Below are 27611 nucleotides of genomic sequence, written 5' to 3'. Positions count from 1 at the left end.
ATATCTTTAGATCAAAATTATAAAATCAAAACAATATTTTGCTATGTACTCCAAATGGTTAAAAACAGTAATTTTGCAAAAAAGGAAAAAGAATTAATATGAGTAAAATACTCTGTATTTAAACTCCCAATTTTTCATAAAATAAAATGTAGTTATTTTTACATGGCCTTTACGGTGATGCCGCAGAGTGACACAGTATCATTGCATTTTAAGGATCCAAACTCCTGTAGTTTCCTAACAAACTAAATGCAGAATTTATGAGGAGAATCGATACTGTGAGATACGTGGGGTGCAGTGAGCTTTTAAGACCCATTCTTTTACCGCAGAAAGCCGTCAAATGGCATCACGCTTGCCTTTGGTCTGCATTTTATATGGCATCTCCTATTCAGATATCGTCAGTATCACTCTGAAGATAAAATTACAACCACTTGGGTCCTCTAGTTCTGATTAGAATGTTCTTGTGCTTTGGGGAAACCACTGCTGCTTGCTTTAAATATTCAGACTAATTTCCCACCAGAATCAGCTCTTCTCCCTTTCTCTTGCAGCGCCCAAGCCTCCTGTTTGCACCAGGCTTGCTGTCTGCCCTGGATGACTAATCGTCATGGCACCTGGTGCATTCAGGCAGGCCTGTGCAGCGGAATCGTCATCCCTAGTTATGTCTGCACACCTGATGTTTTATTAACCAGTATTGATTTTTTTACCCAGGGGACTTTTTTCTTCCTGAAAAAAGGCAACCTTGCAGGAGTGAAAGGCATTGCGGGGGATGAATTCCTAATGAACCCCTTTTCCCCCTTTTTGTGGTTCCTCTTTAATGTCGCGTCGTATTTTAAGTGCCTGAATTGAAATTTCATTTTTAGCAATTCTATTTTGATAAATCCCTTCAAATCTTGACTTTCCATGAGGTTATTTTTTTTAAAGATTGTACTGCTTGACTGAAATGCTTAGTAGTGCCCGTGAATTTGAGCATTTCATTATAGGCTGCGATGAAGCATGCTCGCATGCAGTGAAATACAGAGGATTCTGGACTATTTGAGTAAAGCTTAGAGAAATGAAAAGGAAGAAAAATCTCATGTCGTATTTCAGGTAGTCCTTAAGTTTCTTCTGGCTTGTTTAGGATCAGTTCAGAGAAATAAAGAAACAGTGGGATGCATGAACTAGTCTGATATCATAAAATGAATATGTAGCCCAGCAGTCACTAAGTGACAGGAAAGGATTATTTTTGCATTGGAATATAAACATTTATGCTCAGGGTTATGTGGAGCCATTTATAGAGATATCCTAAAGCTGATGATACAAGTACATCTGAGGTCTTTTTATCCCTCAATATGGCATGGATTTTTCCATTCAGGAACAATATTTTATTGTTTTTAAGCATTTTTTCCTCCCCCATTGGCCTGAAATGATGGCCCAGATTTTCACGTTTACCTTAAATTAGGTAGAGTTTCTTAATCATTTCCTCTGACTTTGGGTTCAACTGTAGCATTGTTGAGCTTTGACTGTTGCATTTTTAATTGACTGCCTCAGTCCGTCAGGCATTGTGTACAGAGCACATCCACACCATTAGTTGTCAGTAGATGAGGGCCCTCATGAGTCATTGTGACAGCTGGGATGCACTATCACGGGAAGAGGCCTGCTTCTGTCATTTCCCCAAGCTGGAGCCATGCCTTTTCTAAGGAATGCATATCTTCCAAGTTATTGCAGATATTTATGCGCTAAGTGTTTTCACTTTGAAAGGCTTTTATTAACTGCATACTAATATATGGCATATTTATTAATTGACCTCTCCGTTTTTCTTACAGTTTTTGGCACTGGGTACACATTATGGCAAGGTTTATTTACTTGACGTCCAGGGAAACATCACTCAGAAGTTTGATGTAGTAAGTATATGGTGTAAAAATTGTACACATTAAGTGTCATTCTAAAATTGTGATTTTTAACAGTTGGATAGCATAAAAAGAAGATTTAATTAAATTTGAGTGCTAAGAGTATAAATCTAAAATTTATCATATGTTCTAAATGTTGTGAAGGTGAATTAGAGAAAGAACTCTGGAGGTACAGGTATATTTGTATAAATTTATATAATTTATATAATTGCAATGTTTTGGTTCATTATAGTCATCTGTTTCAATTAGAATATTATATGTATTGTATATATTTTTAATTGGCAATGTGGAATGTCTAGAACAATGGTTTTCAACCTGGCTAATGCTGTGACCCATTAAAAGTTACTCATGTTGTGGTGATCCCTAACCATAAAATTATTTTCTTTGCTGTTTCATAACTGTAATGTTGCTACTGTTATGAATTTTAATGCAAATCTTGGCTACTCAGAATATCTGATAAATGAACCACAGGTTGAGAACCTCTGGTCTAGACGAATTGAAGATCCTGGTTTTTTTAGTGAATGATGTTAGTATACATGCTTTCAGAATCTGTGGGATTCTTTGTGTGTGAGCCCCTCTTTGATGTCTGAATTGTCTTGCCATCTCATCGAGTTGCCAGATGTGATTGAAGCTTTACTGACAGTGTTGGTGAATCAGTTTCTCTCTTCTAGTATACACAGTGCAGATGTTTTATGTGAATGCTTTTAGGCTTACTTGATTGGGACTTTTGGTTTCAAGGATGAAAGAAATGTTACATTTGAAGTTTGATTTCTTTTTTAATGTTTAATCTACTGTTAAGTTTTTAAAATTTATTTATTTTAGTGTATGAGTATTTTGTCTGGATGCATATTTGTCCACCACCAGTGTCCCTGGTGCATGAAGTCAGAGGAGGGGTTTAGATAAGCCGGAGCTAGAGTTATAGAGTATTGTGAGCCATCATGTACTTCTGGAAACTGAGCACGGGTGCTCTACAAAAGCCATTTATCTAGTGGCATGGGGTGGGGGGCATGGCTGATATTAAATACAAACAACACCAACAAAACTCCTCAGCTCTTGTTGCAAGACCTATCACAGGATATTGCATTTTAGCCAACATGTGATACAGAAGAGGAAAAGGATGCAGGCCCAGAAAGAGAGTATGTGCTCGCATTGTACTGCTCCATCAGGACAACTGTGAGCTTGCCGTGTTTGTTTACTTTCCTCTTAATTGTCTTTTTTTTTATTTTTTTATTTTTTTTGGCGAGGGGAATGTACTCCTTACCATTCTTCTTCTAATACTTCAGACACTGGCTGTACATCTTGGCTATCTAAGCTTTTGGCATTTCCACTGTTATCTGTTAACATGAAAGTGTGTGTGTGTGTGTGTGCGCGCGCGTGTGTGTGTGTGTGTGTGTGTGTGTGCGCGTGCATTACACATGCCTTCCTAAGAAAAGCTTGCCTTTTTAAAAGTCTTTAATATTGCATTGTTTAGAGCTTGTGTGTTTGCCTTTGAGATTTACAGTCATATATGCTTGTTCTGTTGCCAGAAAGCAGTCTTTGTGTGTACTCAGCATGGGCTTTCAGTTCTGTCTTTCAGTGTCATGTTAGCTATCTCTTCCATCCATCGTTTTTCAGGTTATTAATTATCTCATCTGTAAGATTGTTTGCACTTTTGGGTTTTAGCCCTGTTTGACATCTTTGAAAACTAAGTGTCTGCAGTGGTTTTTGTTTTGCTTATTTTGTTGTTTCCTTTCTTTGGTAGATGAAGAAAATAATTTGATGATATTTTACTTTATCATTTTAAAGAAATTTGATAATCTACCCTGCAAAAGTTAATTGCTTAAGGGCATGGCTTTTTGATGGTTCTTGTCAGATTAAATTTTTTACTGTCAAATTGCAGATGGTCATTATCTTTTGGAAGAAGTCCTCGCGTCAGTTTCAAGTCTGTCATGAGATTTTTATTTCCTTTTTCTTTGTTTCTGAAGTGGCTGACTTGTAGTGCTCAGTGGCCTCTTTAAAAGGTTGCCTTTTGAGTTTGAAACCGTTGTTAGCACTTGAATTTCTCAGATGTGATAGTTGCCAATTTTCACATTGTTGTGGTTTTGTTTCCTTGTTTGTTTGTTTGTTTTGAGACAAAGTCTCACTCGGTAGCCTCTCATCCCCATTCCCTGTGTTTATTTGTATCCTCCAGGGACTCCACAGGCTCTAGCTCCTCCTCAGTGCCGGGGTTGAAGGTGTCAGTCCTGCCCCTGACAATGGTTGTCATAGTTAATCTAGAACCTTTCTTTTCATTAGGAAGTTAATAAGAGAAAAGCAGAGATTTTAAAGAAATTAATGAATATCTTTGGCTTGGTTTTTACCTGTAGGTAAAAAGTAATGTAAACAAGATAAGACAAAATAATAATTCATTATACTTGTATAATCTTTTTACTTTCCTCAAAAAGTGCATCTTCAACCCATTCATTACATTGGTATTTTTGATTTCAAAAATACCAATCATGAAAGCATGATACCAATACCAATCATGGAATCATGAAGCAGTACTGTTGGCTTTTGTTGATCAATAGAGCTTGGTTTGGCAGGGGATGGAATTGGGGAAGAATCACTTAAAAAATATGTCTAGGTGATTCAGATATTAGAGCTGCATAGTGCCATTATGCCAGAAGCTAACTTTCTCTTATCTATGTAATATAAAAAACGAAAACTGAACAGCTCATTCTGTATTTTAAAAAAGTAATAAGCCATTAATAGCTCAAGAAGAATAATGTTCTTGGTGGAATCTGCTAAAGCTGAGCCAGGCTGCCTGATAACCCAGCAGTCCCACATTGAAGAAGTTCATTTCCAAGAAAAATGCATGTAGTTCATATGGCCATAAAACTGTAGGTCAGCGATGGCTTAATTCATGATAGCCTCCAAATGGAAGCAACCCAAATGCCCACTGGTATAGAAATGGATATGCACATTTTGCGGAGTTCTGAGCAACAAAAGTGAACACAAAAATAATGAACAAAAGTGAGCAGGACATGCTTACAGTGGCCAGTGAAGCCAGACCATCCGTCTTATTTTTGAGCTCTTGGTTGGAATGTACGATCATAAAACACCATGATGTGTTCTCTATAATGTTCCTCATTTTCCTGTAACATATTCATTTAAAGTTTACCACCAGAGTACTTATCTTAAACAATGATCACATAGTTGTGTCATTTCTATGTTGAATATTTTAGAGCATTATGGGACATCAGTGTTTTTGTTCTTGTTTGTAAACTGTTAGTAAAGCTGGGAAGGCTCCATTAGTCAAATCAAACTTCTGTTCTTTACTAGATTTTTGTGCTTTTTTTTTTTTTTAACTAAAAATAGAAAGTGACAAAGTTTTCCTGGGATGCCATGGGAGGAGATGCTAGAGGATTATGTTAGAAAACCATGATTGTTGAAGAAAAGGAAAACAGAGTAAACAAGGGCTTTAAGCAGTAGGTTTGTTAGGCTTGATAAAGTTTTTAATGAGTTTGGGATTTCCCTTCTATTCCAGGCAGTTGTCTGTTGGTATTTCTAATTGCTTTTCATTTAGGGTTAAATTAACAGATTCTGGTCTACAGTTGCCACACTTTGGAACTGTCATGTTCACCCATTAATAGAAACCCATCTTCAAAGCTTAAGTAGCTTGAAAATATTTTTATTTGCAGGAAAATGGATGGAAATCATCATAGTAAGTGAAGTAAGTGAAACTCAGAAAATGCATATTTTTTTTATATTGAAGTAGAGTTAAAGAAAAAAGGATTTAAATGCATAAGGGGGTCTATTTGGGAACAGGAAAATCACCAGTGGGGAAGGGTAGAGGAACAGGACAGGGACAGTGGGGTTGACTGTGTGCAGAGTATATGACAGACATGTCACAGAGAAACCCTACATTTTAGAAAATGAATATGTGCTACTAAAATGCCTTTTTTTTAAAATAAAAAAAGCTGGTTTTTTGATATAGTTACATAATTCCATCCTTTCATTTTCTCTCTCAAACCACTTTCTCATTTACTCCATCCCCTTCTCTCTTTAAAATTTATGGCTTCTTTTTTTTAGATTGTTGTATAATGTGTGTCTATGTATATATAGTACATATTTTATGTATATATATGTATAAATATATATACACACACATATACACACATATAACATACATATATGTGTGTAATATATATATACACATATATGTATATATTCCTAAATATATAATATAATCTGTTCAGTCCAAAAAAATGTTATTTGTATGTATATGCTTTCCATTTCATATTGGATAGACAATTGGTATGCTCTTCTCCCAAGAGCTGTAGAATATCTAACAACAACAATACCAGGCATGAGAAGCCATCATGTAAGTTATTGGTCAGGGTTGTTCAAGAGACTCTCAAAACATTATAACCTATTGTTATTGCCCTTGGTTGTTTTCCCAAGGTAGAAAGTAAGTTCTCTGTTGCTGAAGATACCCATGATTTTCAGACAAGAAGCTCAAAGGTCCCCAAGCTAGAACTGTTGTGAAAGCTTTCCCACTGAGAATTGTAATTTATGGTACCAAAAGGCACCATCCAAGCTTCAAAGGAAGGAAGCAGCCAATAGTCCTATCCAGCTATGGCACTTATGAAGCACAACAGCAAGTAGCACGGCATGACAGCCCCAAGGGTACAGCAGTGGCATGTATACTGTGGCAATAGCCACCATCTTTCTAATTGACCTTGTAAGACACTCCACAAGAGGGGAATTATGCTTGGTACTGGAAACCTGTCCAAATTCTTAGGGCTAATAAAGTAATGGATCTTGGACAAAACCCTACAACTACCAGTTTGTTTGTTTGTTTGTTTGTTTATTTATTTGTTTTTTTTTCAATACAAAAATTTTTTTATTTGTTTTTGTTTGTTTGTTTGTTTTCTCTGTGTAGTCCTGGCTACCTGGAACTCACTCTGTAGACCTGCCTCTGCCTCCCAAGTGCTGGGATTAAAGGCGTGCGCCACTACCGCCCGGTCAACTACCAGTTTATTAAAACAGCGTAATTTGTAACTATTTTCTAAAATATTTGTCCTTATACCCACAGTTTAGTTCTCACTCGTCTTTTAGAAAATTTCTCTTTGCAACAGAGACATTTACAGAAAACCCTAGCTAATGAAGAGGTAAATTATAAATCCCTGTCGCAACTGATACATCCACCACACAACTCCTACACTTGAGGTTCAAGGATCATTGTGGGAGATGGGACAGAAGTATTCTGAGAACTGGAGGAACAGGAAATTTCCTTTGAGATTGTGTCTCCTACAAATGTCAAGAACTGTCTCTTATTCTGCATTCTTGATCCTGATAGGAAGAGATGTTATAGCAATTTCATTTGAATTAAAATAACCTCTCTAAAATGGAAGAAGTTTATAAGACTCAGAAAGTTAAAACTTACAAGGCTCAGGAAACTCATGGAAGAATTACATGATTCATAAGTCCTCTCCCTACCATTAAAAATCAATTACCCCCAAAAAACAAAACAAAAAACCAAAACAACAAACCATCTTACCATTTGCTAAGGAAGATTGATTCTCCCCCCCTCTCAGGAGTCACTGACTGCCTGTAGTTCTACACTTAGGGGTAGAATCTTGTGAGATTTCCTCAGTCCACATTGGTGTGTCAGCTGGTATTGTTACTGCTAAGGTCTTGTTTAAGTTACAAAAATTAGTTAAAGACCTAATTAGTGTGACTCCTGAAACATGAAAATTGCTAGAAGAGAACAGGCAGTCACTGTGAGAAACGGTACCAGGAAGTTTTTGATGAAGAGAACAGGCAGTCACTGTAAGAAGCGGTACCAGGAAGTTCTTGATGAAGAGAACAGGCAGTCACTGTAAGAAACAGTACCAGGAAGTTCTTGATGAAGAGAACAGGCGTCACTGTAAGAAGCGGTACCAGGAAGTTCTTGATGAAGAGAACAGGCAGTCACTGTAAGAAACGGTACCAGGAAGTTCTTGATGAAGAGAGCAGGCAGTCACTGTAAGAAGCGGTACCAGGAAGTTCTTGATGAAGAGAGCAGGCAGTCACTGTAAGAAACAGTACCAGGAAGTTCTTGATGAAGAGAGCAGGCAGTCACTGTGAGAAACGGTACCAGGAAGTTCTTGATGAAGAGAACAGGCAGTCACGGTAAGAAACGGTACCAGGAAGTTCTTGATGAATAGCAGTCAATTTGCCCAGGAATTAAAGCCAACAACCGATGAAGTGGGCCCTCGTAACACTAAAACATTTCTAGGTCCCAAGGGAAACAATCAAGTGAACAGGAAGCCTGTAGAGTAGGAGAAAAACCTTTGCCAGCTATGACTATGCTAGAGGGTCAATTTGTAAAGAACTCCAAAAACAAAGAATCAAGAAACAGATTGCAAATTGGCTATGAATCTGAACAGCGTTCAGATTTATTCTTCAAAAAGAGAAAATAAACATGGTTAAAAAATGTCTCAAAGTGTTCAACACCATTAGAAAATTAGGGAGACATAATGAAAATTTGCAATTATTTGAATTATTTGATACTTATTTGAAATATTCTCTTCCCAAGCTGAAAAACACTTGCTGGTGAGGATGTGGGGAAAGAGGAAACTTCATCCACTGTTAGTCGGATTGCAAACTCTTATAGGTTCTCTGGAAGTCAGTGTAAAATATGCTCAAGAAACTAAAAATAGGTCTTTCATATGACTCAGCTATGTCACTATCACAATTTGTTTCCAGTTGCTGTGATAAAGATCATGATCAAAACAATGTTGTGAAGAAAAGATTTATTTGCCTTATAGGTTACAGTTGATTATAGTGGAAATCAAGGCAGAAACTCAAGGCAAGAACTTGAAGGGAGGAATTGAAGCAGAGAACATGGAGTTAACTGGATCTTTGGTCAACTCAGCTGCTTGATGGCTTGTTCCTCATGGGTTGCTCAGCTTGATTTCTTATGTTTCCCTGTACCCCTCAAGCCCTAGAAATATCTGCCCAGGGGTGCCATTGACCCAATGTTCTATCCCCTCCCATATCTATCATTAATCAAGGAAACATGCTACAGACCTTCCTACAGGTAATCTGATGGAGGCATTTTTCTCAGTTAGGATTCTTCTTCCCAGATCATTCTACTTTGTGTCCATATGTCCAATGAATGGATGAGCACCACCAGTTCTTGGCCTACCCACAATAGCAATCTAGGAAAAGGACTTCACAGAGAATAAAAATTAATAGAAGGATGGCATTCTAGACCCAAAGGATGTGATGAAAATCTTAGGAACAAGCATGCACATATAAAACTCAGAAGATGCCATGTAATCAAAATGAATATGGAGAAGCAGCTAGATCTCAGATTGTACAGGTACATTCATGGCCATGCCCAGGCTCCATGGCTTTTCCTTCCTCTGAACACACACACTATAACTATAACATTGTTATAGTTCTTCTTCTTCTTGGATATTATATTGACATTTCAGATTTTATTCCCTTACCCCATTCCCCTCACCACCCAGGAACTCCCTATCACATGCCCCCTCCTCCTGCTTCTATGAGGATGTCCCCCCACCTACCCCCCACTCCCACCTCCCTACCCTCGAATTTCTTCACACTTGGTGTTCAGCCTTCCTGGGACCAAGGATTCTTGCAGAGTGGTCCTTCATCTTTCCAGTTACAGCTCACTGTTCATATGTAAGGTCCTGAAGAGCAGAGGTCAAGTCTGTGCTGTACATTTCCATCTTGCTCCCACTCTCCTTGTGGGTTGTTTGGTGCCTAGTAAGCATATACTGATTGATAGTGCCATGTTTGGTTCACACCTGTGAAGATAGTTAGTTGTCATTGTGTAACCTTTCAGAAGAATCTGGGAGTCAGCTCTTACTTGCCTGTATATCATTCAGCCATAGGTTTCTCACTGTATTTATGATCAGAATTTTTTCCTATTGCAATCTGCTATAGAAGGAATTGTGTCTCCTTATTAATTTATATTTTGTAGCCTTAATCTCCACTGTAATGAAGTTTGGGGATGAGACCTGTGGGAAGTGATTAGATTTAGGTACGGCTGTGGGGGAGGGGATTAGAAACACCCAAGAGGTCCCCTGCCCCAGAACTGAGAAATCTGGTGTATGAGTTGCCCTGACCATAGTATTTTCCTAGGGTACATCTAGGGGACTGGTATGAGATGTGGACTTTCAATCTTGCTTTTGAAATTAATTCCTTTTGGCAATTAATTTTGCAGATTGTTTTTTTTTAATCAACTTTACAGAAACGTAAACATATCTGGGAAGAGGGTGTCTCAATTGAAAAGTTACCTCCTTCAGACTGGCAAGTCTGTGGGGGCTTTTCCTTGATTGATGTGGGAGGGCCTACCTCACTGCTGCTGCTGCTGCTACTGCTGCTGCTGCTGCTGCTGCTGCTGCTGCTGCTGCTGCTGCTGCTGCTGCTGCTGCTGCTGCTCCTCTCCTCAGCAGGTGGTTCTTGTAAAGGAAACAAGCTAAGCACATCATTGGAAGCAGGCCAGTAAGTAGTGTCTTCTATGGCTTTGGCTTCAAGTTCCTTCTTTGAATTTCTGCTCCAACTTCTCAATGATTGACTGGGTGTGGAAGTGAAAAATAATATAAATACTTATATAAATGCTTTCCTTCCCCACATTGGTTTTGGACAGTGTTTATCACAACAAAGGAAACAAATTAGTATGCGAGTCAAAATAATGTTTTTTGAGAATTTAATGTTTGATTATTATATTTATATCATTTCCCCTTCCTCCTCTTGATCTCCCCCACTCCCTCTCAAATTCAAGGCTTCTTTTTCCTTATTTATTGTTATACACACACACAAGCACATCTACATCACCTGTGTTGCTTCTGTGTATATGTTTTTAAGGCTACTTATCACAGTCCTAATATTTACACCAGTCTTTTTTGGTTGCTATAGTAATTCATAAACCTTCGAGTTGAAGTGTTGAAGAGACTTTGAAAGACCATTCAAAACATAAAAGGTACTAAGTAAGGAGTGCAGGAGTCAATGGGCTTATGCTGTTGCAAGCACGTGTTCCTTGCCATTTACTGTGTCGGTCTCCTTACTGTCTAAGTGTTACTAGGTGTCATCTCTAAATGTCAAAGGATGTTTTTGTTGTTGGTTTCTTCTGTGAATAATTTCATGTTTGTTTCTAGACTTTGGTACTTGGTCATCATTGGACTAGAATGCACTTTTGACCTTGGATTGTCTTCTTTGACATAGAATCATTTCTAATCCAGATGAGTTCTTCTTTCTTTCCTATTGGTGGATAAATGTTTGGAAGATGACTTATCTTTCCTTGTGTGTTTCAGCAAAGGAAACTGTCATGTCTCCATTCTCTCTTTGCCAATACTACCCCCAAAGTTTTGTGTTTCTTTCAAGCTTCTTATCTTGCATTTTTAATATTCATATAAAAATGTTTGTTTACATAGCTTAATTGTTTTCTCTGAGTTACATTTAGTGCAGGCATTTATACTTTTGTACAAATTGTTTTTCTATCCATTGGTGTGCTTAGTTTGATAGCTGTGAGCAAGAAAATAAAAGTTCGCTAAGCTAATATAGATATGTGCTATCTGATAGTATTTCTGTGGTGGGGGCCATAGACTGCAACTACTTTGTAAAGCTAGGTTGCTGGAACTTTTAGCAGCTAACTTACGAAGAACACCATGTAATGGTACAATCACAATGTTACCTGTCAGCCTTCTCATAATATTTCATAAAGTATTAGTTCAAATCTGGAAAAAATCCATGTATCAGAACAGTTTTCCAGGGAATTAGAGTTTTACTGATTTCGTCCCATATCAGAATTACTAGGTATACATACATTCATGATTTCCCCAGCTATTTTTTTGCTTATTCATCATGTGGCCAATGTGGTATTGAGGGTGATTATTCATTGGAAGAATCTTGAAAATCAGGTCTAAGAACCTCATCTAGTTCTCCTCAATCAAATAGCCATGCTTCATACTCTAGGGCTGCTGGTACCTGGTGCCCGTCCTGACGCAGATACTGTCTGTAGTGTGCTATTTTAGCTGTGGCATCATTAATTAGGAAGCAGGCTTTGTATCTGTTGATATGATCAAAATGGTACTTTGTTGGCCCAAATGTGCCAGTACCTATAATTCTTATGTAAGACTGATTGACAGGTCTCAGACTCTCATGAGCTTAAAGAACCTGTTTTCTGTATTTGAGCATAGTGTTTTCAGTGATAAGAGATGTATCAAATGAGTTGCGAATTACTTAAATGGGAAACATTCTAACTTTTGATAAACGATGGTGAGGAACTCACATTTCCAATTTTCTGCATTAAGTATAATCTCAAGTTGTGGATTAAGCATAGGTACCTTGATAACTTTGTGCCATCCCTGCATCTAAGTGAGAAAGAAAACTTATTCGGCATTAAGGCTGCTTGCCTAATTTAGAGTTAGCTGTAAAGTGAAGGATGCTGGAATATCTGGCCCTTTTGTGGTAAGTGTGTTTAGGAAGTTATCTCTTCAGCAGATAGATTTTAATAGTTCTTTGCAGAAAAAAAATACGCTGGAACTTTCCCTGTTTTAAAATCGAAGTTGAAGTAATATTAACTTCTGCAACATGACTGTGCTGTGAGATGGGTAGTAGCCTGGAGCTTAGCTGGCTGAAACCTGCAGATTATTTCCTTCCACAGGGAGAATAGCCTCTCCATGCTTCTTTCTTTGAGGCTTAGTCATTTATTTTTAAGAGAGAGAGAGAGAGAGAGAGAGAGAGAGAGAGAGAGAGAGAGAGAGAGAGAGAGAGAGAGACAGACAGAGAGAGACAGACAGAGAGAGACAGACAGAGAGAGACAGAGAGAGAGACAGAGAGAGAGAGAGACAGACAGACATCAGATTTGCAAGAGAAGACTAAGAGCCCATGGAGTGGAATTGGGAGTTTGGAGCTTTGGATGGCTGAGTGTCACACTGTTGCAGTTGGGGTAGACAGAGTGATGGATTCTTCTTTGAAATGGTATCACAAGGCGGAGGAACAGTCTTCAGAGGGTGTTTTATATAAACATTTGTGTATTCTCCAGAAGCTTTAGAACAAAGGAGTGGACAGGAACTGGTAGGCATGGAATGTTGGTTGACAGGTTTAATTATCAAGATGAGAGTGGTGTATTTTCAAAGACTGTCTTTGAAAAATCATTGACTTTGAAGGTTGATGTATTTAGGGACTTAAGTGAAACCTGGCACATTTGGGCCAACAATTGGTTAGGGTTAGGGTTCTGATCATAACAATAGCTACAAAGCCGGCTTTCTAATATGTAGATTTGATGTCATGAACCAGAAGGCAGGGCCTTTCTGTGTGGATAAGGTCTGCTTAGATTTTAAATGGCATTTATCTTGAGTTTGTTTTATGTAAAATAGACTTTTTAATATCTGGGAACCCTGACTTGTATATTATATATACTCAAATTAATTGTATATACTTCTTCCTTAATCTGTTTTTCTGTTAGAATAGATTTTGTTGTAGCCTTTTGGGGGGAGGTTATTTTGCAGTATTTCCAAATTATTTTTTCTTTAATTGAATTATATATTAATTAGGAAAGATAACAACTCGAAACATGTTTTCCTCCACTTCTCCATACTGTGTAGTCTTACAGAACTTCTCAGCAGGTAGTTGTCCAGTCCTTATTTCATACTGATAAGACAGTATCATAACTTCAAGTAACATATTAATCTTAACTCTTTAGCTTTCTATTTTACTGAAAGGAAGAGAAACAATATACTAAAGCTAGGGAATGTGGAATAAAACATATAATTAGAATACCTATATCAACATGGTTACAATTACAAAGAATAGCCGTGCTAAGTGTTAAGGTATGTGGAAGAGCTGTACCTTCTTTCCTGCCCTCTGTTCTCTCTCCTTGTAATGTTGAGGATCAGTCCCAGCTCCTGTGTTTGCTGGGAAAGTGCTCTGGTTGCAAGCTACATCTCCAGATAGACTGATAACTCACCAGCACTGATGCAAACATAACAGGAGTGGGTAAGTTTTTAGGACATTAAATACCCACTGTATGTGCCAGACTTACTGGACATGGAAGTGAAAGTAGGTTTACATAGAGAGGCGTGTATCCATATTCCTATGAGCCCTTTGGTAATATGCTGCAACTTTAGACAACTTTTGTCAGTCTATAAAGAAACAAAATGTGTTTTATCCATCCAATGGCATTTCTCAGTATAAAGGAAAGAAGTACTTATATGTACAACATGGGTACATACAACTCTGTCATGATAAGGGAAAGAAGCCAAACTCAGGAAGCCACATGATATAAAATAGCATTTATAAAATCATAGAAAATATAGCAACAAGTTAATAATGAAGGGAAGCAAACCAGTTATTGCCCTACTTCATCTCAGAGGAGAATTAAGTGCCTTGTTTAGTAGTCTAAAAGTTAATAAATTAGGATGCTTTTGAGGGATTGGTAACAGAAATCTGTGTCTCACATGCACAAAGAAAATCAAACAGAGAAGAAGTGGACCCATTCATTGTTGTTTGGAGGTGTCAGTTCTCTGCACATGTATCAAACGATGCTGAACCTGAGAGTACACGTTTGATAAATATCATTGAGTGGGTGGAAATCTTTTAAATACCTTCTGTAAGGAAAGGGGACCGTGCCAGGTGGCATCAAGTTTCTGGTACAAGTTGCACTATTTCCCTATAATGAGGCCTGCCATGTTACACTCATCAGCATTGTTTGGAGGTCTGTCACTCCTGGTCCCCAGCACTGGCCGTTCTCATGCAAAACCTCATGGACTTAGGTTTTGAGAAAATAGGAACTGTAATGATTAAGTTTGGGGTTTTCTGGTTCCTTACGAGGCTTTTTACTTGAGAGTAGTTAGTTCATGCATTTTGTTAGTATATATGTAAGTTTCTAAATTGCTTGGCACTTAAAAAGTTTATTGTTTACAGGCAAAATTAATAAGAGTGAGAAAGTAACTCTTGAGGAGGGTGGGTCATGTAATGACTCAGAATCAGAATCATGAGTAGAAGTCAAATTAAATGGTTTTCAACCTTAAAATGGGTGTGTGTGTGTGTGTGTGACCATTTGTATATTGTATTGCTATTTTAAATATTAGCTTTATTGGTTTCATTGACTTATATGCTTTGATTATTTATGATTTAAAAAAGCTATGTTTGCGCCATTTAAAAAAATGTTAATGTGTAAAAATGCTACCTGTATTATGGGATGGCTTGAGAGAGTGCTTAGTGCTTAAGAGCACTTGCTGCTCTTGCAGAGGGAATGAGTTCTGTTCACAGCACTCACACTGGGAAGTTCACAATTGCCTCTAACTCCAGCTCCAGGGATTCTGATGCCCTCTTCTGGCCACCACAGGTATCTGCACATGCTGGCACACAGTAATACAAAAATTAAAATTGTAAATCTTTTAAAGAGTGGCAGATATCTTCTAGTATGTGGCTCATGTTTAAATTTCTCACTTATAGCTATTTCAGTTAATAATTTTTTTAATGGAATAAGTATTTATCAGTCTTCACATTTATAGTGTGGTGTGCATGTGTGTGTGCATGTGAATGTGTGTGCGTATGTGTGTATTACAGGGGAAGGAAAAGAACTGTTTGCTATTATTAAAATATCCAAAGTTATAAAATTATTCTGTATTTTTCTCTAAAAGTTTTCAGTTTTTGCTTTTTATAGTAAGTCTTCATTTTTTTTCCTCAAGAGAAATGTTCCCAGGCATGAGGAGAATTATATTTCTCTTAGTGTTAGGACAGAGTTCCTGTCTTGCCAGGAAAATATTACAGTAATTTTCCCTTACCCTTGAGGTTTGTTCCAAGACCTATGCTGGATGCTTGCAACTTTGGGAATACTGAGCCCCAGGCAGTCTACACTTAGTGTGTTCTCTTCTAGAGGTGTTCACCTGTGCTGATGTTTAATTAGCAGATTAGACACGGAGATAAACACTTAGTAAAATAGAATGTTTATCCAAGTGTAGTGAAATAGCATTGCCTGTATGACTACTCTTGCTTTTGAGACATTGTGAAGTGAGAAGAGGTCACCTGAGTGGAAGACCTGTGATGATAACCACGTTCCATTTGATTGATAACCAAGATAGCTACCAAGTTACTAGTGAGTTGGTAGTGTATAGAGTTGAAACATGTTAAACAAAAGGCCGGCTCATTTTCTGGGAGGAACAGAGCTGGGCAGAGCAAGTAAGAGTTTATCATCCTACTCAGAACACTGGCAGTTTAGTACTTCTAATTGTTTCTGGAATTCTTCTCACATTTTTCTAGACCACAACTGCCTATAGGTAAGTACAACATTGGAAAGTGGAACTGTGGTTAAGAGAGGACCATAGAGCCAAATGTGCAGACTTTCCATTTTACTGCCTGTCTTTATCTGTACTGTGTTATTGGAAACCCACTGCCTTAGAATGCATGTAGAACTAGAGGTAGCTATGAAATGACTTTAAGTGAATCTCTAGCAAATCAGGGTCTCCAGCAGAATGGTCAGCATGATTGTGGAGGTGGTGGGTGTGGACTTGAAGCTAGACAATAGTGGGATAGCACTAGAAATAGACCAGTGATGGTCAGACTCTTGTCTTCCACCCCTTGCCCCATGTTCAAAGGCTATTTAAATAAACTCTTCCTCCCAACACATGTATATGTGTGTGTGGTCATATTCTTCTTCTTTTTTTTTAATCTTTAAATTTGTGTCACAGTTGTACCTCAGATTTATAGTACAGTTTGGGGATTATTTGAGCTTGTTCATGTAAAGCATGTGGCGCAAGACCCGATAAATGATTAGTGTCAGAATGTGGATCAAGTGATGGGTGACTTAACTGCAGGCATTTTTATACTTCTTGAAGAATATATGTTCTTTTTAATTTATTTGTGTAGTTGTCTTTACTAATGTTTATTGTATATAAGATTGAGAAGAAGGGAAGAAAGAAGGAAAAGAAAGGAAACAGTTTTCTGTAGTGTACGTACTCTGACATCAGCTGTACCAGCTGCTCTACCAGGACCTTTGTTTATTTGGGAGGGACCTCCCTTTACCATATGGTGCAGGTAGAACTTCGTAATTAGTTACGTGAGTGAACTCTGTCCAGGGAAGATCTGATTACATGACTGGGGGAGGGGTCCTTTTTAATGTAGAGCGACTGCAGCTTGGTGTCTAGCATAAGTCTTCCTATTGGAAACTTTTTTGTGAGATCATAATGTACTTGGGAAATGACCTACTGGAAGACTGTGTTTATTAATGATTATAGCAGTACTTTCTGTGGGGAAAGTTTGGCTGAATTTGTAAATTGTGAGGTGGTATTTCTTTATCAAGTATTGGAAAAGTAAATTAGACAATGATTTGGTCTCAGTTATGTAAACTATATTGTTTGTCTTTTTTAGGTAAGCGATTTTTTTTCTAACTCTTAAATAGAAGGGCTTTCACCTCTCGAATGTTTGGTGTCACATTGCTGCTGCTGCAAAGTTGAAAATGAAAATGAGGAAGAGGAGACCATTCTTACTGCTAGTGGATTTTTAGTGATAGTATCATTGACTTGTATAATGGAAAAACAGGAATGTCTGTGGGCCCCAGAGATGCTCATGCCATTGTGAAGCATGTCATTGGCAGGAATTCAGGCATCAGCCTTTTGTGTGTGTTTGGGGTGAGGTAGGCTCTCATGTACCTCATACCAGCTTTGACTTTTCATGTAGCAAACATGTCTTTGAGCTTGTTTGTGCTTTTTGAGCCTTTATATAGCATATCCCTAGAACATGCCAGTGCAAGAGTAGCCTTCTAAAGACCTTATTTTAAAGAGTGGGGATATGTTCTTTTTGTTTGTTTGTTTGTTTGTTTGTTTGTTTTGATACAGGGTTTCTCTGTGTAGTCCTGGCTGTCCTGGAACTCACTCTGTAGACCAGGCTGGACTCGAACTCAGAAATCCGCCTGCCTCTGCCTCCCAAGTGCTGGGATTAGAGGTGTGCACCACTACTGCCCGGCCGGGATATGTTCTTTATACTTTCATATTTGTATAGTATGAAGGGTGGCAACTCATTTCTGTTGCCTTACTCTTAGGAACAAAACCCACGACTCTACTGAATGGTTCTAGAGGAAAAAAGGGAAAAACTTTGTGCATGGGTTGTAGTGTTACACACCCTGTAAATTAACTACCATAGTAACACAGTGAACTCCACAGCGCTATGTGTATCTTTCTCCATACTCATGAGGACAATTAAAACTAGTTTCTATTAATTCCTATGCAAACTTATTACTTAAATGACCCAGATTTTCTTGATTGAGTGGTATATGTGCAAATGACGCCCACCGCAGGTTACTGTTGAAATTGAAGGAGCGGCACCATGCTCTCTGCACTGAATTCTGGCTCCATAGGCTGGCAGCCTTGCTGTCAAAGGGCCTGCTAACGGGGCAAGCCTTTTAATATGACAGTGAATACTCTTTTCTCCTGAGATCTAGAGGGCCTACAAGGCAAAGTCTCATTCTTTTTTATATAATTACTGAAGAAAAAGAAAAAAAATTACTCTTTGCCTAATTGCAAAGAATAGCCTTTTCTAGGCTGCTGGTGAGAGTCATCTCTTCGGAAGGCTCTGTTTTTTTCTGTGCCTCCATGTTTACTTTCATCTCTGGCATTATCCCTGTCATAACCCCTTTTGTTCTCTGTCTATTCTCCCAATGATCCTTTTGCCATGTTCTCTCCTTCACTAGTTTTTCAAATTGACACCACCCTTGTTCAAGCCTTTATTGAGTCTCACGTGGGTTATTGCAGTAAAGCTCAACTGATCTCCCTGTCTCATGTCTCTGCAAATCCATCCTTCATACAGCTGCCCAAGAAATCTTCCCAAAGTGCCGCTGGCCTTTTATTCTCCTTTTCACCAAAAGCCAACAGGTGGCCTCCAGAGTCCAGTGCAATACAGCCGCCCTTCTGGGTAGAGCAGGACTTACAGTTGGTTGTCACAGTGTCTGTATTGTAGCACATGCTGTTGCTGCCTCTGGATTGAAAGTTTGTCCCTGTGACATTGCTCTTAATTTTTATAGGCAGAAGAATATGTATTTGATATTCATTTAATAATTACTTCTTGTTCCTTGTTGCAAATATTGTCCAAATTTGCCAGTAATGTGGTGACAGGTAAGTATAGTGTAGGCCCCTCTGAGTCAGTTAACTGAAGTTGATCTGGAATGTAATGTGTTAAATTATTACAGAGAGGCACAAAGTGCTAGGACTGCACACAGACACCTCAAAGGCAGACCTGGTTTGTTTAAATTTTTCCTTAAATTTGGCTTCTGTCATGTAGGGTAATTTAGTAATTGCTACTGTTTTGTTAAACCAAGTCATTACAAGTTTGTCTCCTTCATAACTTGTTTGCAACAACTTGGTGACAGCCTTTGTGGTGGTTTGAGTACTTTTGGCCCAGGGAGTGGCACTATTAGGAGGTATGGTCTTGTTGGAATAGGAGTGGCCTTGTTCGAGAAAGTGTGTCACTGTGGGGGTGGGCCTTGAGAGCCTCTCCTAGCTGGTTGGGGACAGTCTGCTCCTGGCTTCCTTTGGATGAAGATATAGAACTCGCAGCGCCTCCAGTGCCATGCCCACCCAGATGCTGCTGTGTTTCCTGCCTTGATGATTATAGACTGAAACTCTGAACCTGTGAGCCAACCCCATCAAATGTTATCCTTTATAAGAGTTGCCTTGGTCATGGTGTCTGTTCACAGCAGTAAAACCCTAACTAAGACAGCCTTCTTTTTTTGTTATTCTTTCTTTTATATTTTTGGTGGCTTCGTGTATGAGCAAGGAAAATATTTGCTCAATTAAAATAACAATTTCTATAATACTTTACACATTATACGTCACCATTGAAAACTGAGTAATATTTCATTTCAAGTAATTTATATTTGGAGTAAATGATTATGTGTTCACAGTGGCATTCTAGTTATAAAGGATCACTGGCTTGTTCTCAGCAATTCTTTATTGGCAGCATGCATGCCAGGAAGAAAAGCTTTATTTGTTCCTTATATTGCTTCCTGGCTCACTCTGACTTTTGTAGCAGGGCCCTTTAGTGCTCCTTCTTATATCAGATGTAATGTTGCAGGCAACCATTCAGGGTACCATGGCGAGACTAGAATCAGGTTGTCCAAGATCTTCATCTGAGTTGTTAGGAAATTTAATATTGTCTCAGCAGTAGGATGTGGATGTGAACACTGTAGGCTCTGGGGAAGATAAGCTCCAGGTCTGGACTTGCTGTTCATTCACCTGCAGCAGAGGGTGTCTGCAGGGTGGACCTCAAGCAGAACAGCATGCCATGTTTTCATAGTTTAATAATGGCAAGGCCATTTGCCTTTATCATTGTAGACTGTGTTCTTTCCTTGAAGCAATCTGTGTCCCAGTGGTGAATGTCTGTCTAGCGTATGGTTCCTTCCTCTCTGGTGGTGTGTGGAGCCAGCCTTCTGCTGCTCGTGATGCTGCAGCAGGATGAGCAGAAGATGAAATTTCACAAGAGGAAGGCAGGTCTGGGAATCAGCAGTACATGACTTTCTCAGAGGCCAACCCCTTCCAGATCTGGTCTTTTCTTTTAAAGGTTGTTAGGATTTAGACAAAGAACATCATCTAGTAAGACTTCTGCAGGCGGAAAGGCCACTCTGTGCCCCAGCTCTGCAGAGGTTGCAGCGTCCTGGCAGTGCACAGCTGCAAGGTTGGAGCCTTTTTTCAGTCACAAAACTCTTGGTTTTGGATACTAGATAGAGGCAGCAGCCTAAGGTTTTAGAGGCCCAGGAGCCTCTAGACTTCCAAGGTTACAGTGCACACATCTAGTCATGGTCCTTATAGGGGATAGGGGAGGCGGTTAAAAAGTCTTGAGTAGAGGAGATTCTTAAGAAAAATAGTACTTAAGATATTTTGGTGCTCAGCAAAAGCCTTTTAAGTATTCTCATGCATGATGATAATTTAAGGTCAGCAGTTAGCTAAGATAGCAATGAGGGGTGAGAATGTAGTCAGTGGTAGAGCCCTAGTTATGATACAAAAACTGAAAATAAATACATAAATGAATAAAGCAAGCAAGCAAGCAAGCAAGCAAGCAAGCAAGCAGCGATCCAATGACATAAAAGGGCAGAGTTATATTCTTTTCAGACAAGAAGACTTCTGTTCAAAACTTCTTTCCACTCGTTTCATTTTTACATGACTTTTGGTTTTTCATGTTATATGTAGGATATTTGTTGTGGACAATTATTTTCTAATCAGGTGATTTGGTTTTTAAGTCATTGATGGGCTAGTCACATACAAATGGCTAATTAATGATAATGCATAAAGGGTTCAAAGATGGCACAAAAGGTGCTGCACAAGGGTGAGGACAGAGTTTTTATCCCAGTACCTGTGGGAAAGCTGGGCACAGCAGTGTGAGCCTGTAACCTCAGCTCTGGCAAGAACGTGGTGCAGACAGACCCCTCTGGGTTGCTGGCCAGGTTCAGTGAGAGACCCTGTCTCAAGTAAGGTGGGAACTGATGGAGGCAGACATCCAGTTTTGGTGTCAGCCTCACAGGCCAAGACAAGCACACCCGTCCATCTGCACACATGCACATACCACACACAGCAACATGCAAAGGAGGAAAACCATGTTTCCCTATTAAACAACATTTTTACTGTGGAAAGGAGAAATATTTAGGGATGCTGGGAGGTTTGTACATAACAGTGAACTCTATGCATTTTAACCCGCCTGTATTATTGACATTTATTTCTTACGGTTGAGGATGGTAATGGTGAACTAGAAAGCCTAGCAGCCACTGGGGGAACGTTGCCTACAGTTGAGTGTGGTGTGTTGTTCCTGAGATTCTGGTGGAGTCAGCTGACCTCACCTTCAATGAGAGGCATGCTGTCATCCACACTGTTATGGTGGAGGCATTCATGTTCTTGGTTTGTCTTGCTCTATAATTGCTCAGGCACTTTCCAGGTCTGATTAGCTTTGCTTAAATAAGTAAGAGTGAACTTTTGAAAGTATAAATTAATAGTAGACTATGAGTACTTGGTTCTGGAGTGAAGGGAATGTTTCCGCTACTTTATGAAAATTTAAAATGTAACATACCATCAGCCCTACCATATTTTGTCACTCACCTCTGCTGTTAGTTCAAAATGGAAAATACATTCTAATAAAGTAGTTTGACTTTTAGGTCATTGGTGTAGCTTTGCTGCTTTGTGAGCTTTCTGGTTATTTCTCAGTGTGGAAGTAATCATTACTGACAAAGCCCCTCTCCCCATCTATAGGACAGCAGCTTGGGTTACAGCTATTATGTCTTCAGTGTCCCATTTCAGGGCTAACGAGGAAGCCCTCACAGCACACTTCCTGTGCATGTCCCAGCTTAACTGTGAAGTCTGGTTAGTAGTATGGGGCTATGATGGCCACAGTGACTCTCAGTTTTGTCAGCTATTCAAGCCCCACTTGAAGCTTTGACAGTTTGGGTTCTGCAAGAGCCATAAGCATATCAGAGGTTCGCCTTTTTCCTTAAAGTTTTTTTGAGGTTTGACCAGTCTCTAAAACTTTTAAAAAAGAGATTTAGGAAAAGAACACTGTAACCAAATTGCTTGTTTTCCTATCTTCTTCAGTTGTTTGTTTTACAAGGCTTTTGTTTGTTTTGTTATTTAGTTGTTTTCAGACTGACTGATTCTCCTACCTGATGCTCATTGACCGTTTTAAAGCTATGGTCCAGCTCTGCCAGTGCTGTGCAAAACCCCAAGGACACTGTCTTCACACAGATACCTACACACCTCCCTGTGTTTATTGCTACTTTATCATAGTAGGGAGCACATGGAGCTAACATGGCTGCTGCCTCTCAACAGACGAGCAGGAAATGGAATTGTGACGATGATGAGATGTGTGTCTTGTGGAATTTTATTCAGCCAAAAAGAAAGGAAGGTTTTTGTTTGTGGGAAAATGGATATAGCTGGAAAATAGCAAATAAGGTAACCCAAATTCAGAAAAATAAATACTACGTTTTAAATATTTGAATCCTAGCTTCTAATTCTCATCTGTATATCATCATGTAGGAATTAGTGTGGTTTTATATTATGAAACTAGAAAGGGGTCCCCAAGAGGGAGAAAAAGTTTTGAGGACAGGGAATAGAAAAATTAACTGAATACATGTAACATAAAGTGGAAAGAAGAGAGAGGATTCTGGGTGGTAGAAACATACAAGTTGGGAGGCACTGGTGTGTGCAGGAGGAGGCTCAACCAAAAGAGCGTGCATAAAAGTGGAAAGGGCAATGTATTACTTCGTTTCCTTTGTATTAAAAAAGACTTCCCCAATGAGGGGATCGTGCATTGACTCAGGGCTGCAGAGATTTCCTAGGTGGGATAAGGTGGTGCATTCAGGCCACAGATGCTGAGTTAAAAAGGACAGTTCAGAATCAAGACTGCTAAAACCGCCTTGAAGTGATAGAGGATGTTAGGCTTTAGTGTCTCGGTCTATGACCAAGGTGAGGGGACTTTGGATGGGGCTGTCTAAATGGATAGAAGTCATTTAGGGACTGAGTGAGCATCTAGAAGGGTCTAATTCTCAAGTGGCATGTTGACTGAGAGCTGTAGAGCAGGGTGTGAGCACTGGACTCTGATGAAGCCCGAGCTGGAATGGAGTCAGTCCGGATAACTGAGAGCAGGTGAGATACCATAGCCCAGAGTGGGACCTGAGAAGCTTACTAAAATGGCAGTAAGGAAATGAGGATAGGTAAGGAGAAGCCAGTGCAGGAGAGTGGCTGCTACTGGAGAGTCATGTGGGCTGAAGGGCATCCAGCCTGTAATGCAAAAACAGTGCTGGAGACCTTTCCATGAGCAGCTTTGCTGACCACATTCAAGCAGACCTCTCGTGTGTGGCAGTGAACCTAAGGAATGGAAGGGAATGTCACTCACTGTATTCCTTGGAAGAATGATGCCTTGAGTTGTTGAAAATCTTTAAAAAATCCTCATAAATGTAACATTTATAACATTCATCATTCAATATCAGTTAATATTACAAAAGCAGATTAGGAACATAGAATATTTTCAGCTTCTCTCATCTTTGTTATGCATGCCAATTTGGCACCTACAGCCCTTCCCCTATTTTTCATAATGAAGGAGCACGTGTAGTAAATGTCATTAAGTAAGTCTCTCCCAAACAGTATCTAGTGGGTTCATGTTTTCATAACCTTTTTGTGGAGGTGGATGTGGTGTGCTGGTAAACATGTCTGTTCTGTCAGTAGGACCACAAATAACAAAAGGTTCCATTGGCTTTTTATTCTTTTGTTCAGCAGTGTTTCTAAGTATAAAACATGACTGTCATTACTGAGGGAAGAGAAGCAGTGGGCAGCAAGGGTATTTGTTACAAAGTAACCAGCCAGTTAGAGTGATCAGGAAGAGTATTTGTTATAGAGTCAACTAGCTAGCTACAGGTCCTATTTCATCCTCCGAAGTTCTTGGGGGAGAGCAGCTGGCAGGGATGGCAGCTGCCCAGGTACACGTGAGTGACTCTGGGACAAGAGGCTGGGTGACAGTGAATGTATGGGTTTCCCCAAGAACCAGCTGGAGCCTCTATATCTTCTCTTCTGTTCATACTGAGCCTGTATTTGGATCTTTTCTGGAAATAGTCACAAAATGTCCCTCACTTCAAGATTGTCCCCTGTAAAATGTATTACCCATCTTGGAACAAAGAAGGCGTTGCTGCTTGAGACGAAGCCTGATGGTGCCTGAAGTTTGCAATTTTATCATTACAGTTGGGCCCTTACAGGTCCAATTAAAGTAAATTGGTGAGAAAATAAATGTTTTAGTTTCTGTTGTGTGTAGTTTGAGAGCACCTGTAGTCAGACATGCCCTCCTGGGCTAGCGAAGTCTGCATAGAGACCCTGTCTTCCTGCAGGATGTATTACCAATACAAACAAGCAGTAAGGTAAGCTTTCCCCAACTAGGAAAGTAGGGACATTTGCTTTTCACACATGGAATGCAATTGTGAGCTCCTCAGTAGCTGTGACTAAGGGGAAGTGAGCTTCCCTGGAAACCATAAGGATGTTGGGTGCTCTCTAGTGTGCCTCTGAGAGCAGGAGAATGAAGGCCTGTCTTTTCCTATTCATTCCACTCAGTGGCTGTGGGGATGCAGCATTTGTGAAAGGATCAATTATCCATTTGTTAGTCAAAGGAGCCTTACAAATTATACATTAGCAGATTGATTTCTTAGGTTCACTGTTGGGGGACGGATAGCTTAAGGTGGGATGATGAGGAGTGTCTGGGGACATGGCTGCCACTAAGAACACCATTAAAGGCAGCTTTTGAAATGACCAAGGATTTATCCCTAATTGAAGAATGGGCATAATCCATACTAAGTGTATTCATTTCAAGTATTTTCTGTTAGGTAATTGATTGTCCCATGAGGTGTACTTGTTAGTAATTTTGCCTTTTCTTTAAGAACTTGGCACCACATGTAGTGGACTTAGATTTAGAAGGGTTGTCCTGGTCCGCGCCCCCTCCTGTTTACTTGGACTTCCTTTTTTATTCCATTAAGGAAACATTTTTGTACGTTCTATAGTGTCAGCTTGACATTATTGATTTTTGAACAAACTCACTTATATTGTCCAGAATTCCAAATGTATCTCCATTAGGAATAAAATTGTAGCTAATGGAAATTTCGCACAGCTGAGGCCATTTTCCTCTGGCTTGTTTTCCTTTGGTCTCTTCTTTTTCTGTGTCTGTTCCAGCATCCTGTCTTTGGAAACATGTACCCAAAATATGTCTTTAGATATCACTTTTTCCTTTTTTCTGCTCTTATTTAAAAGCGACAAAATGATCCCATTCTGAAGAAATACAGGGTCTTGTGCCTCTGGGGCTTTGCCTGAGTGTGGGCATCACCAGCCTTTAGTTTTACTGTTTGCAGTTGTAGAAGTGCCACAAGAATGCCAGACCTTTGCTGCCGTGTGAGAGGGATAATGATGGATGCTATGCTGGGTACAGCCGTTTACAAACATTGGCAGTTCTCTTCTTGTTTGTTGTTTCTTACATGTTACAGGATTGTTCTACATTCGGTAATGGGACTGGTGATCACCAACATTAACTGTGCAGTAGTTCCTTCCCTGGTGACAGCTGGTGAAAACTAATGATTATTTACTTTCTGTTGTTTTGATCAGTTTTCTGTATAGCCAGGTTTTAAAGATGTTTATCTTTGTGTAAGAACATACTAAATACTTTTAGAAAACTTGCAAAACATAGGTGAAGCTTAGTAATACTCTTGCGTATGTAGGTGTGGTGTACATGCGTGTTTGTGTGCATGTTTGCATGTGTATAGGTGCACACATACTTGGAGGCCTCAGGTTGGTGTAATTGCTCTTTGATCTCCACCTTATTCATTCAGGCAGGGTCTCTCAGTTGAGACTAGTTTGCTAGAGAATCATGTCTGCTTTCTCAAGCACTGGGAATTACAGGTGGGCTGCTGTGGCTTCACAGCGTTTATGTGGCTGCTGGGATCTAAACTTTGGTCATCATGCAATCACTTTATCCTCTGTGGCATCTCTCCAGGCACTTACTCTTGATGATGTCTTTAAAAAAGAAAAAAATATATGTATTCAGTGCTACTATTTGGGAATTTCTGTTTTTAATTATATAAATAATATGGTAAGATTTGTAAATACTAATAAATACTTATCTAGAGAGAGATTGAGAGACATTGAGATTTATAAGCATGTTTCTCCAGACGTACATGTCTGCTCATCACTACTTAGTGAGTAGATAAGGGCATACATACACAGTGTGAATGTTTATTGCAGGGTACAATGGTTAGTGTTAGTTATCAACTTGACAAAATTGAGAATCATTTGGAAGATAGCTTTGGAGCATGCCCGTGGGACATTTTGATTGTGTTGATTAAACTGAGAAGACCTGCCCACTATGGATACTATCATTCCCTGCTGGGATCTTAGACTATGAAAGGGGCAGAGTGCTTCTGACTGTGGACACAGTGTGACCAGCTGCTTGAGTCCTGCTGTTTTGACTTCCCTACCATGAGTTGCTAAAATAAACCCTTTATTCCTTAAGAAGTCACTTTTGTCAATGTATTTTATCCCAGCAATAGGAAAACAAACAAACAAACAACAACATACACTAAGACACACGGAGGAGGCCCATGTCAAAAATCAGCCAAAGGTCAAAAGCCGCAGCTGTAGATGCAGAACTTCCTTGCCCTGAGTTGTATGTGATACACTCCTGCTTAGATGTGAGCTGACCAGGAAGTAGAGTGGAGTCCCAGCTGTGAAGGCTGTAGGCACTCAACCTCCAGGTTTGATCTTATTCTTGTTGGGTGTGCCAGCACCTCTGTTGTCAAGTGAGGCTACGCCTCTGCTCTATTAGCCCTTAGCAGCTGTGACACACATTGCTTCCCAGAGGCCATATCTTGGAGGAAGCCAGATACTTTAATGCATGATATGTCAAAGTATTTATTTTCATCATTTATAATTACTTACTTTGCTTGCTTCTAGAAATTTAAATAACTTCCTTTTCTCAGTCTCATGTAAGAGAAAACTTGCCAGAAAAAGCAGTATTTCTTGGTTTAACTGAGAATATATATTTTAAATAATTCTAATTCATATTCTAAAATATCTTTTAGAAAGGCTTTCAAATTTGGATTGTGATTTTTATGCTTCTTCAACTAACTAGGTACTTTAAAAGTCATCAATGCTTCCACATGTAAGCACTCTCACTGTTTTAGTTCTTGGTATCAATTTGTTTTTTAGTAAATTTGATAGTTCATAATCTCATAACCTTTCATTTGCA

The 27611-nt window shown here is 39.2% G+C and overlaps 1 protein-coding gene across 4 annotated transcripts in view; it reads left to right on the top strand.

The window, feature by feature from the left end:
• Positions 1 to 27611, top strand: part of Vps41 (VPS41 subunit of HOPS complex) — a 153511-nt gene that overhangs the window by 28572 nt on the left and 97328 nt on the right. For all 4 annotated transcript variants that reach the window (XM_034510345.2, XM_034510346.1, XM_076939332.1 and 1 more), the window contains one exon: positions 1800 to 1877. In XM_034510345.2, the coding sequence (XP_034366236.1) occupies positions 1800 to 1877 (78 nt within the window). The remainder of the gene's footprint in view (positions 1 to 1799; positions 1878 to 27611) is intronic.

Source organism: Arvicanthis niloticus, chromosome 8 (assembly GCF_011762505.2).
Source record: "Arvicanthis niloticus isolate mArvNil1 chromosome 8, mArvNil1.pat.X, whole genome shotgun sequence".
NCBI lineage: Eukaryota > Metazoa > Chordata > Mammalia > Rodentia > Muridae > Arvicanthis > Arvicanthis niloticus.
Note: the sequence above shows the minus strand (reverse complement) of the source record. Positions and strands in the feature narration are given on the sequence as shown.